At 41.5% G+C, this 13,850-nt stretch overlaps 1 protein-coding gene across 2 annotated transcripts in view; it reads right to left on the bottom strand.

Annotated features, from left to right (window-relative positions):
* The window catches only part of LOC130478010 (glypican-5-like), a 525,642-nt gene that overhangs the window by 392,955 nt on the left and 118,837 nt on the right, over nt 1–13,850 (bottom strand). For both annotated transcript variants that reach the window (XM_056850119.1, XM_056850120.1), the window contains one exon: nt 5,372–6,066. In XM_056850119.1, the coding sequence (XP_056706097.1) occupies nt 5,372–6,066 (695 nt within the window). The remainder of the gene's footprint in view (nt 1–5,371; nt 6,067–13,850) is intronic.

Genomic DNA, 13,850 nt, shown 5'->3' with positions numbered 1-13,850 from the left:
TGGGCCACAGCTCAGCTGTTTGTTGGGGCACCGCCCGTCTTGAGTTTGGGGGTCGCCCATCTTCAGTTTGCCCATCTTTACTTTGGACCAGGGAGTCTATGGAGCACCTTGCCATGCCCCCCCCCTTTCAGCTGAGCTGCGAGGCAGCTCAGCTGTTTGTTGGGGCCCGCCTGTCTTCAGTTTGGGGGCCTCACCCATCTTCAGTTTGGGGGGGGCCGCCCGTCTTCAGTTTCTTCCATTCTGCTTTCCTAGGTAGGTATTACCACATTGATTGCTCTGCCTTTTTTCTTTTTATCCCTGCTTACTCTGTCAGCTTCTCATCATCCCTTACCATCCAACTGACACTCTTCACCCCATTCCAACTGCCTTTTCAAACATCAACATTGTTTTTTTCCCCTTACAGAATGTTAAGCGGTATGCTGACTCACCTATATATCTAATTCTGAACTTGGTCCCAGGGTGCAGCTGTTTTAAAAAGGCCCTTTACAGAGACAACAAGGTACTAACTTCTCAGCTGAACCCTCCCCTCCACACCAGGTACAATTATCTCGTAGCAAGGAAAGAAGACAGAACAAGATTTGTCTACCAGGAACAATAGCCACCCAGTTGGGGAGGACATTTTTAATTGGGAAAATGAAGAAAGTTAATATCCTCCCAGTCCAGTGTGGTCTGTCCCTATGGCTGCATTTTAGGGTGAAAAAACCATGTGGAGATCTAGTAATGGATCTTCAACCCAATGTGTGGTTTGGCCTTTAGTCCTCTTGGTTTCAGTCTGAGAGCTAAATAGAAGAAAATACTTTTCTCCCCTTGAAATCTATGGAATTCAGAAGTACTTGAGGAGCTCGAGGGTGGGGAATATGGTTCAATGGTAGAACACCTGCTTTGCAGTGAGTAGACAGTACTGACGTTGATAGACAAAGATCCATGAAGCTTCAGGTGTCCCGTGTGGCTGGTACTACAGTGGCTTTGTTCTCAGACGTGGGCCATATCTTTGACCCTCCTGTCATGCCAGGATGTATCTCTGTCTGTCTACCTAGCTTTCCCCGAGCCTCATTTCTAGAAGAAATTTCCAACTCTTTCTAGAATAAATCATCTGACAGCTGCCAGTTTTCAAATTTCACTGTGCATAGCAAAACATGGTAAGCCCCTCTCTGATGGGGATATTATCAAAACAGCCATGTTGTCTGGGAGTAATTCCCTTTTTCATTATTTCCCAAACAAGGATAAAATTATTCAAAGCATCTCTGAGATGCCACTTAGCAGAAATATTCAAGATCGAGTCCAGCGCATGGCAAGTGATGTTAGTCAGCAGCTCACCACTGACTTACAAAAGGCAGCCTGTTACTCCAGGTGCTTGGATGAAAGCACAGATATAAATAATCATGCAAGGCTAGCAGTAATTTTGTGTTATGCTGTTGGTGACATCATGAGAAGAGCTGGTGAAACTGGAGTCTTTGCCTAAAAGAACACAAGGGATAGATATCTACAATGCTCTGATGGAGGCTTTTTTGTCCCAAGACATAAGACCAGAAAAAATGGTTTCAATTACTAGTGATGGGGCACCTTCTATCATGGGGGCAACATCTGGTTTCATACAATTCTTTGTTAAAGAAACAAAACATCAAGTCATTCAGTTCCATTGCATTATACATCAAGAAGCTCTTTGTGCCAGTGACAGCAGCAAAAAATTTGATGATGTCCTCAAAGATGTCACAAAAATGGCAAATTACATCATAGCTCATGCTCTGAATTGTCGACAGTTTCAAGCACTTCTTGAGGAGGTTCAGGCACAGTATAATTGTCTACTTATGTACAATAATGTCCGGTGGCTGAGCAAAGGACGAGTCCTGGAGAGATTTGTAGCCTGCTTGGATGAAATTAGGCTGTTTATGAATGAAAAAGGGCAGGAATAGCCACAGCTCACTGATATGGCCTGACTTACCAACCTCATGTTTTTTACAGATTTTACACAACACTTCAATGCGCTGAACAAACAACTACAAGGCATAGGGAAAACAGCAGAAAGGATGTTTTGTGATATCAAAACATTTGAGAGAAAACTGCAGGTTTTTGAAAGAGACCTTGAAAGTGGGCAGCTGAAATATTTTCCAAAACTAAAAATGCATTTAGAAAATTCTACAACATTTGCAGACAATCCTACAAGCCATCAGGAAATCTACAAGGAATTTTCTAGTATTGTAGCAGCTGCACAGGTGAATTTTAGCAACAGATTTTTACAGTTCTGTAAGATGGAGACAACCCTGTGTTTTCTTATTTCTCCAGATAAAGCCACATTTGAAGAACTTGATCTTTCCTGCCTACACTGGTTAGATTTAGAAAATATGGAAATGGAGCTAATAGAATTTCAAGAAAGCTCTATCTGGAAAAATAAATTCTATGACCTGCGTGAAACACTTGAGAAGATAGAAGGGATGACAAAGGATAGCACAGTTAGTTCTGAAAATGAAATCCTTAAAGTGTGGAATTCTCTACCAAATAATTTTAAGTCAATGAAAGCACTTGGGATTGCTTTCCTTACTTTGTTTGGATCATCTTATGCTTGTGAGCAGCTGTTTTCAGCTTTGAATTATATCAAATCTGACACTAGAAACAGACTAACAGATGACCTGAGTGCTGCATGTGTTGCTCTCAAACTTACAAAGTATGAGCCAAGGGTGGACAAATTATCAGCATGCACACAACAGCAAAAATCACATTAATTGTTCAAAAGCATGCCAAATGCAAACTTTTGTTTGTATCATTGAAAAAGTTGTTTGTATCATTGAAAGCTCTGTTGTTGTGTTTTTCTTTTAAGGCAAAAGATGTTAACGTATGAGTTGTTTTTTTCTAAACTAAACCCTCAGTATTCAGGTTAAATTGCAGCATCGGCACTCAGCGATAAATAAGTGGGTTTTGGGTTGCAGTTTGGGCACTCAGTCTCTAAAAGGTTCGCCATCACTGTATTATATTGATTATACTAATTCTCTCGGGATCTATTATACCAATGGAAGAGGACACCTGGGCCTGTTTTCTTGTACGGTGGAGAGAGTCAAACTGTGGTAGGACATCAGCAGGGTCAAATTCTACTTCGACAATGCTCACCTTCTGGTCTTTATTTGGGATGTTCTGGTGCCAGCCATGGTTTTCCTCTTTGATATATCAGCTTTACAGGCAGTTGACAGGGTTTGGGTTGGTACATTTGTAAACCACTATCAGTATCAGAGGTGGAGCGGGTCTTATCAATGTCAGGAGCTTGGATCTTTGACTTAGCCTTGGGCCCTTGCCCCACACGGAGAAATAAATTAAGTGGCTCGGCCGTGGAATGAAGATTCTGCAGTGAGCTCTTCAAGTTCTCCAATGTAGAGGCAATATTCATTTCTTCTCCCAAAAAGGTTACTCTCAAAGGGTTAATGTGTTGCAACTGCACAATCTTATCTGATGCCTTTGGCATGCCCAGAGTGATTTCTGATTCAAGCAGTGTTTTGTCAGCTTCTTGAGATAAGGTCGAAGCTTTGTCTGTAGCATCAGCAGGTACTTTGAATTCAAGGGAAGGGAAGCATTTCACCTAACTTCCTTAGATTAATAGCTGGACAGTTTTGTCAGTGAAGACCCTAGTTGCAAAAATTTCAAAAGAAGAAAGATACTTTTGCATTTTCAGTAACATTGTGGGGATTGTTGGATGGCCAAAAGTTAAATGGACTCTCAGCCCAAACTGTGTTTTTGGCAGCCTTTCAACTCTCTCAAGGTCAATATAGCACATTTCAGAATGTAGGAGTTGGCTCAGGGAATATAGAGTAGGTCTTTTATTTGCCCAGAGGCCTCAGTTCAGATGGTTATGTATTATATGTAATGCAACTTGATTGTTTTGCAGCCCTTGTGTGGAACACATCATTACATCTTTCCAGCTGTCTCTCCCCCCTATATAAACACCTGAAATCTCATTTGTTTTTAAGAAGGGAGGCTTAGAATTTTTCATAGGTGCAGTTGAAGTTTCTCTACCTTGCACATTTAGGAGGAGGAAAGATTTGATTTCTTTGCATTAAAGGCAATAAAGTCAAGCCTGATGAGGTCAAGCTTATCATCAATACAGTTCAGTTGTTGGAAAATAGCCACATGTTTTGCGGGTGAGGAGGCAATGTTCTCCTACAAATTTGAGCAAAAAGTCTCTTTAAGATTCCTGGTCAAACCACCCACTCTCGAGAAGATTACTTTCTGACCTTGAGAAGATATTGCTGAGTGTTTATCATCTCACTCTCCTCAAGAGTTTCATCTGTGGTGGGCTGGGGATCACTGAATAACTGGCTCCTTATCTGGAGCTTTGTACTTGTTAGGGGAGGATAGGTTAGCAAATTCACTTACTAATTCTTTCACTAGCAAGTCATCAATGTGTCTAAATTCCTTCTTAGTATTTTTTTTGTCCCCATGTTTAGAATCTGTAAGCCACTTCTCTGTAAGGCAGGGACTCCTGGCTCACACTCTCTCGCTGTTCTTTTGTTAAGTAGCAGCAGAGTTTATTATTGTGGCTGGACAATTCAACAAAATATGGAGAAGGCCAAATAGTCCAGTTAGTTCAGGAATTCAGAGCCGATAAACCTGGCCTGATAAACATGTTTAGAAAGCTAAAATCATGGAGCAGCTGAATGAGGCTGTTCCTCCACTGCCATCTTGCCCCACCACCAGCATTGCTCTTTGTATAAGTCCAGCCAACTGCACCATTAGTCATTCCAGTAATTTCTGGCCTAAATTTCAGCTCTATCACTGAGGATTTCTCTCTTTTGTGTTCACATTATTTACTGTGTAAACTTGGGTTTTTAAAGAACATTTAATGTAAAAGATTGAAATGCATTTACATTAGAGCTGTCCATTGATTTATTTTAGTTAATCATCTGCTTTAAAAGCAAAAAAATCAATAGTAAAATCATTTGCTTATTATCCCAAGTAGGCACCTTTTTGGGAAAAAAATGAAAAGAAGGAAAACAAATTTAATAAACAAAAGCTACCTCTCAATGTTATCTACTATCACAGCTTACTATAATCAAAAATTGTTTTTTAAAAAGTCCACCTGAGTAGTCTTAATGTCAACCCTTTGATTAAAATTGTCTTCTGATTATCTCACTTTTTCCATTTTCTTCTAGACTAATATGACTACGGACATTCCAATTTAAATGATACTTCTCAGGGAGTCTCTTAATTGCCTTTCAAAATTGGCTCCTAGTAAGCTTCCAGTCCTGAATGGTGTGTGTGTGGGGGGGGGGGAGAAAGAGGCCTTGTTGACAACTCATGCACACATAAGAAGCAACAATTAGCTTCAATACAAAAGAATAAAAGGCACAACAGGAGTTTTAAAATTATTTTGAAGAACAGTACTTACAGTCGCAGACAATTGTGGTCCATTCAGTTGTGAATACAAGATGGCCTCATTGACGGAGGACCGAATACCCACTAGTGCCAGTTCCAAATCGTGAGATCCAGCCATTTCATTAGTGAGATATTCCAGGGTATAAATATATTCTCTCCACTGAGCATCTAGTTCTGATACACTGGCAAAACATCCCCTCATAACGTTTAGGCAATACCCTTCACAAGGTCTGATGAGCGTGAGGCCTTGGCAATGAGGGCAATATTGCATCTTCACTAGTGCTCGGCTACATTCCTTTGTCAAAGTGGCATGCTCAGTAGCATTCAGCACTTCAATGCCCATCCCAAGGGCCTGATAAAACATTCTGCTTGCCCATAGAGACTTCGCCAGCTCTGTTACGGCTTCTTTCGAATACCGTCCAAATGGATTGATATCTTGCCGAGTTAGCCTCAGGCACTCTGTATACTCTTCGGACAAATCTGTAATTCCTGGGTTAATTAGCCGGCTGTAAACCAAAGGGAAGAGGCTGTCAAAGAACCGGGAAAATGCACTTTCCACTGTGTTTTGAGCACCCAAGAGGTAGAGAGAGATGTCCGTAAAGAGCTCTTTGACAGGTTCGACTGCCTCCTTTGACATGGATCTGTAGACAGTCTCAAACAGAGAAGTCGTGTGGTTCTCAGCCAAGCGAAGTAATGACTCAAAGGCCGCTGCAAAAAATGGAGACATGGAAGGTGGAGAGAAAAGTCAATGCTTCCTTATCACAGTTCAGCAACAAAGACTACAACCTAACCAACACAGATTATAAAATTATTGTATAGTTTACAAACGCAAAATTTGCAGCATTTCTGACCCAAAATTTACAGCATTTGAAGGAAAAGCCTATTGACTGTGATAGGCTTTTGGGATTGCATCAACCAATGCTGATGTGGATTTTAAGACTTCTGTTCCAAGATCAAAGACAGTGTGTCTTTTAAATGGCTAGAGGAGTTTCAATGTCAAATCAGTTTCACATGTGAGATACTTTCAAAGATGGGAAAAGTTGATCTCAAGAGTGAAACTGTCAGATCAAAATTGCTTTGGGTAAGACCCATATTGACTGACAAGTGACATTCAGAGTCGCTTTTTGGCAGTTTTGTAGACGACACTAGCAAGACTGCCACAGCCTGTTTATTTATAATAATCTGGGCAAAGGGTATGAAAAGTTAATGTATTTGTATACAGGATCAGACAAAACTTGCATTTCAAAGCAACCTCAGCTAATCTGGAGCAGCAACTCAAAGAATACTGAAAGTAATGAATTGTAATACTTATAGTGTAATATTAAAATAGCTTTTTATAAGGTTGTACTAAAGCAGAAGTTTATAAACCCATTGAATTAAATGAACAAAATTGTATCATTCTTCACGCAGAGATCTGCATTTCAGCATCTGATTCCTTTCCTTCCTTTATCCCTTAGAAGCTCCTTGATCCATTGATCTTGAGCAGCATAGTTTTGAATCTAATGTTTGAAGGATATAAGGACTGAGATTAAAAAAAGACCAAATCAAACCTACGATGATTACTTGGGCACAGATGCTGGGTCACAACATTCCTTTGAATAGATGGGAAAGACTCTGGTCATGAGATATGAAATCCATACTTTCACAATCATTGAGAATATATACAAGATGATCTATCGATGGTATTTGATGCCAAAAAAACTAGCTACAATGTATAAAACAATGTCACCAAACTGTTGGAAATGTAAGGACGAGATTGGCTCTTTTCATCATGTTTGGTGGTTATGTGAAAAAGCAAAGACCTTCTGGGACATGATATATAATGAATTAAGACTGATACTACAACAAAATATTCCTAAAACACTGGAAATGATGTTGTTAAGTATCATACCGGATTCTATTTTAACTCAGAGTTCATTTTTGATATATGCCACCATGGCTGCACGGCTGATATATGCAGCAAAATGGAAATTATCAGAGACACCAGATAAGAGTGACTGGATACAAAAAATGTTAGAACTGGCAGAAATGGATAAACTAACTGAATTTGTAAATCAAAAAGAGAATACGGAATTTGTGGGAGAATGGGAGTTATGGACGACTTACTGTGTAAATGAACTATATACGGGAGAAATTAAATGATATGTATTGCTCTAACCCTGTTTATCAAATATCAGTATTAATGTTAAATTTTATATTGCAAGATAATTGAAAGTTCATTTAAATTCAAATCTTTATTATTATACGGGATTAGAAACTACCGTATATTCCGGCGTATAAGGCGACTGGGCGTATAAGATGACCCCCCATTTTTAGAATTAAAATACAGAGTTTGGGAATGTCCCAAGGAAGGTGTCACCCCGCCCCCCGCCCCCCAGCAAAGCATGGGGAAAAGGGCCCCTTCCCTCTGGCCCTTGCCCTGCCTGGAGAAAGAGAAGTCCTGATCCAGCACGTGCAGCCCCCCGGCCGGAGAGGGGGTGGGGGGCTTCTCTTGGCGTCACCTCCACCCAGGCCGGATTTCGGCTCTTTCTGCAAGCGGCGGGAGAGCCCGAAGAGGCGGCCGCTCCCTCCCTGGAGGCGAGGCGGGGAGAGAGCCTCCCCGGGCAGCGGGAGCCCCGCAGCCAGAGACGCCGGCTGTAGCCAAGGCTCAGCCCCGGGCTGCGGTGGGAGGGCGGGAGCCCGAAGCGGCGGGACGTGGCTCTCGGGGGGAGTCGGCGAGGGGAGAAGGGAGCAGGGAAGAAGAGGGGGACGGGGGCGAGAGTAAGGGCCCTCGAGAAGGGCGAGGCTAAAGGCGAGGGGAGAACTGAGCCGACGGCCCGCGGAGGGCGGGGCTAAAGGGGGGTTTAGAAGGGAGGGAAGCCCATAAAGGCGGAAGCTGAAGCGGAGGCCGGGGAGGAAAGACGATACCCGGCGTATAAGACGACCCCCCAGTTTGGAGAAGATTTTCCTGGGTTAAAAAGTCGTCTTATACGCCGGAAAATACGGTAAATACAAAGGGACGAACAGGTATATCAAAAAGATAGAGGAGGGGAGAGGGGAAGTCAATATTGTTAGGATTATATATAATGATTGAAAAGATAAAGTTTATATTATAAATGTATGATTGATTGATTGATGAATATGCTGTAACTAGAAAACAATAAATAATAATAATAAAAAGGACTGAGATAAATTTTGCCACTGCGAGTATAGCCTTGGGATCCCTATCACATAATAAAAAAAATCATATCAGACACAGAGGCATTGAATTTATGTATTAGAAGAAGAGAGATATATCGTGTTCTAAGATCCTCATAGAAACAGCATTCCAAGAGCACATGAGCTAATGAGTCAATGGAGCCAGAAGAGCACGACAAGTCCTTTCCAAGTATGGTAAATTCAAAATTCTGCCTTGCATAACTATAGAAGGGTTAATGTTTATTCTAGCTAGAGAGAAGGCTCTAGAGAGGTGAGGAATTGTCAAAAAGTAGGTATAGGCAGGCAAACCACGTGGTGGTGGTATTCTGAAAAACTGAGATGAGCAAACGTGACAAGCACAAAAAGATGTGCTATTATAATCAATCTGTTTTATATGCTTTTTTCTTGTAGTGAAAGCTTCTGTTTTTCCAAGATCTGATAATATATCTCATGAGATGTCCATCAGTGACAGTTTCTCATCAAAGATTTTTTGCCTTGAGGATTTATATGAGTCCTGCTTCAGAGAAACTAGGTACCACTCAGTGCTAAAAAAGAACTTAAGTTGTAGCTTTAAAGCAAACAACCATGGCCTAGCTTTGAGAGACATTTGGCCAAACTCAGAGCAAAGGGTAACACTAGCAACACATCGAGGGGCATTTAACAGTTTTCGAAAAAACTTAAAACAATGGTCAATCTATGGACTCATTAACAGCAGTTATCCAGATAGCAACACCAAAGAGAATTATTAGAATGATTTTTAAGTTAAAAACTTGAATGGCCTCAGAATATATTTTCATCCTTTAGTATGGAAAAATTTAACATAGCCCCAGCCCTAGGTTTAATTTTGTTGAATACCACTTTTTGATGAACATTCCAGTTTAGATTATAAGAAAAAAGAATACAGAGATAAATGAACTCCTTAACTTGATCAACATCAAAGCCGTCTAGTACCCAATGGAAAGAAGGCAGTTTTCTCCTCTTAGAGAAGGTCATGATCTTGGATTTATGGTGGTTTATTTTAAGATCTTCCCTAGAGCAATATTCAGAAAAGGTTTGTAGGGATCTATTCAAACCAATTCTTGTGTGGGACAGAAGAACTGCATCATCGGCATAAAGTAGGATTGGGATACTATGACTTGCAAGCTTTGGAGGATGACAGGACACTGAAAAGTTCATTGCCATATTGGTCAGGTACAGGTTAAAGAAAAGAGAAGCAATAGTCAACCTTGTCTAACTCCCTTGGCCAAAACAAAGAAAGGACTCAATTAATTCTCCTTGGTCACCACAGTGAACCTGAGCTGTAAGGTTAGTATGAAATTGCTGTATAAGCCATAATAGCCTCCTATCCATACTAGAATTAGATAAACAATAGTCCATAATAGACCAACCTTTTCTAAAGCCAATCTGCTCCCAGCCAAGGATGTCAACATCTGTTTCAGAAGCGAGCATTTCTTAGTCCTATGTTATTTATGCATAAATCTTTACAGCTTGCAAACTCAGGGTTTAGCTTCCTACTCAACTGCTCCATCCACCTCTAACACATGTATCTTCCATTGCTTGTTGCAGTTTTAGCTTTGATCCCTTCAGCACACAGGAGTGAAGGGACCAGAAGACCAACTGGGCAAGAGACAAGTGGTTACATCACCACTGCTCTGGACATCTTAAAAAGGTATATGCATGGCAGAGTCCCTAGTGTCAGTCTAGTTCCACCCTTGCAAATCATTAAATAATCTTCAACCCTAACATTCGATATATACTTTAATATTTCCCTTCAGGGCAGTTAAAAGGAAGGAGGGATGTAACAGCACTGGGAAAGAAATAATTAGGAGGAGCCATTTTTACCTTGGTTCCTACAACATCAGGGATTTAAAGGTATGTGTCCTGTCCACCTTGCAAGGGGACAATGCTAGACTATAAATCAACAACACAAGGGGCTGAATACAAAGGTCATTTCCACTGATGGAAAGAAATTCTATCAGTGGCATCAAACTTGGTTACTCATTCCCATTCGGCTGAGGCCCAAAATGGTCCCCACAATGTTTATTCAGGAGACAAGGGGCCATAAGGGCAAATAAAGGGTCTAAAGTGGAAGTGGGAAATGATGAAAATTACACACACAATTCCTTTCCATTAGCAGAAATCTACCACTGGATCCAACCCATGGTGTAGATCAGTGGTCTGCAAACTCATTAGTCAACAGAGGCAAATATCAACAGTACAACGATTGAGATTTCTTTTGAGAGCCAAATCTCTTAAACTTAAACTATATAGGTAGGTACACTGTTTATTAACTTAATAAACTTTAATTAAAGTTTTAAGTCTTAATTGAACTATAGGTACACTGAATAAAACTTGATATCATACTTAATAATGATCTTATTTATTGATAAAAATTAAATTGTAAGTAAGGTATCCATAAAATTAAATCATGACAATGACTGACAAACTTAATGTGAACAATGGCCTTGCATGTCCCTGACCCCCCACTGACCTCTCAGCGGCCGCCCTGGTTCATCCCTGCTGCCTCGACCTCCCGTGCTCACCTCTCGGCCTCCTCCTCCTCGCCGCCACCGCCTGGGCTCTTTCCTTCCTTCCCTCCCCGGCTGGCCTGCCGCCTGCCCGTCTGCCCTTCCTCAGCGCCTCGGCCTCCGAGGAGGAGGAGAAGGAAGAAGAGGAGGAGGAAGGCGGAGGGGTGTCCTCCCCCCCTCCCCTCTCGCTGGCGTTCTCCAGCGGCGGAAGGGAAGGGCAGGCCACGAGGGCGACACACTGGAGCTTGCAGGTAAGGAAGGCGGGGGAGGGTGTGTGTGTGCTGGATCGGGGCCTCCCTCCTTCTCCCCGGTGCTTGGGCCAGCACGTTGCAAAGATCCGCCTCCCCAGGCGTGGTGGTGGTTCTGGGCTGGCGGAAAGGCGGAGAACTTTTGCCGGACTTCTGCGTGCGCGCAGAGCCCGGCCAGGGCAGGGAAGGGACGCCAGGCTCTCCTCCGCTGCGACATGCAGCCCCGATCCTCCGCCGAAGGAAGCCAGCTTCCCCCCCCCCCGTGCCCTCCGCGCCTGGGGAAGGTGGCTTCTCTTGGGTGGGCGGCCGCGATCTTGCAGCCCAGAGCCGCACTCAAGGGGCCAAAGAGCCGCATGCAGCTCTCGAGCCGCGGTTTGCCTACCCCTGATGTAGATAATTTGAACCTGGCTGGTTATTGTTACACTACTTCAAAACGATTCTAACTGTTGTGACTCTAATAACCTTTATGAGGCTATAACTCATAATTCTGAATGGGTTTGAAATTCTAGTGTAGAAAAAAAAACTATCAGAGTTAAAACGGTTCAGTCCCAAGCAGAGGCCTAGCTTGCCAAGTTTCAGCTTGAAGCAGGTTTTTACAGCGAACTGTAAAATTCTGAAAATGGAGTTTATAATGGAAAGACTGACACTGCGATAACTGTAATATCGTTAACAACACAGCTCTGCTCCAATAAAACAGCTTGTATTTGCCAAGACATCTCTATTTAATTTTTTTTTTTAGTGTAAGTGAAATACACACCACATTTTATTTGATGGGAAAAAGCAAAGTAATCATTTAAAGCAAATTGTCAGTGTGAAAATAAATGTCCATGCACTCCTACATACATATTCTCTCTCTCTCTCTCTCTCTCTCTCTCTCTCGCACACACACACACATTACTAAACATATTTTATGCATCTGTTTTTTATGCATATTGTTTGAGAAAGAGAAGGAAATCATTGCATGTCCTATTTGATTCCTTACATTCATAATATGGATGCTTAAGGAATCTGTCAGAGACACCTTACTTAAAGAAGAAAAGGAGTGGACCAGTGGAAAGAATAATTCACACGTGCATAAATATTACCATGATTGTTGTCAAGGGATGTTGAGCACAGGTAAAATAAGCCATTGTAGAAATACTGCCAGTGGAATCAGTCTGCCTGGTGATCATTCATCACATGTATAGCAATAGATCAGAGGAATCAAATGATGCAACACACACATGTGAACTGAGCATTCAGGTGGTCTAACAATCACTCATTTGTAACATTTCCTCTATTCTGTCGGATAGAACTCAAAACTAGAGATCTATGCATGCCAGGCAACTTGGGTTATGGACAATCAAGTGACAGAAATCTGTGTCCAGAAAGGAGCTTATGTGTGCAGGTTTTTGTAGCGTGTATGTGGCTACTTAAATCAATGAGGCAATGCACATGGACCTGTATGCAAACAACATACCTCCTTCTATCTAGATTTATTTTTCTGAGCAGCCTCACAAGATGGATAAATATATCATTAGCTCTTTGGATATAAACAAATGTTGGTTTCTTATATTTGCTATTGCCTGAAAAATTCGGTATTTTATGAAGCAGCCAAAATATAAAGAGAATATTGCCAGTGAGAAGCTTTTAAGCAGTGCCACATATTGTTCTATCATAAACCTTTAGGCTATTAAGTCTAGAAAATGGAACTCAAATTGCATCACATTTTGGTTCAGACTAGATTATCTATTAACTCTGTCTAAATAGGCATCCTTCATTTGGCTGGGCAAAAGAAAAAAGAGTGACCTCTTCATTACAATCAGTAATCCTAATAGCATGTTGTTTTTCTATAGTTATAAGGCACCATGAGATGGTTTCAGACAATCAAATTTCTAGAATGACGGGGTATTCCCAGCCGTCTAATTAGGAAAAATGATGGTGCGTGCGGATGACTAAACTCTATCACAAAAGAGAATTTCCGCTCTGCTAGTACAAAGCAGACAACTTGCCATCTCATTTGAAGGGTTTCTTTTAAAAATCATGTACTTTTAATCTGGCACCCACAATCCTTGAAAGCTCATTCATCAACGCAACACTGACTCTTATTAGAGAAAAAGAGGATGCCTATTTGGATTAGATAATTTAAAAATCTTTACAGCTATTAGAAAACTAAAAAAGTGAAAGTGACTTAAATGCAAATTTATTTTAATTAGAACACCCTAACATCTGCCTCCTGGGCTTTAATTAGAAAGACTGTGCCCCATGCCCTATTAAGGAATGCAAACATTCCAACAAATTATAGCGCGTGTCTGTCTCCATCACTCTAATGAGAGACAGTGTAGAATAGTGAAAAGACAGATAAAACACTGACAGTGAAGTCTTAAGCACAGAGTTTCATTCTTCTAAGTCCACTGAAGTCAATGGTTTAGAGCAGTGCATCTCTGCTTAGGGGTGCTCGGTAAATGATAACCATGGAAGTTGTGGATTGAAATGTCTCCTCTGCTACCAGCTTATTACATGGCCTTTGGCAAGCCACCATCTCTCTGTCTCAATCCTC

The sequence above is a fragment of the Euleptes europaea genome, chromosome 5 (genome assembly GCF_029931775.1).
Source record: "Euleptes europaea isolate rEulEur1 chromosome 5, rEulEur1.hap1, whole genome shotgun sequence".
NCBI lineage: Eukaryota > Metazoa > Chordata > Lepidosauria > Squamata > Sphaerodactylidae > Euleptes > Euleptes europaea.
Note: the sequence above shows the minus strand (reverse complement) of the source record. Positions and strands in the feature narration are given on the sequence as shown.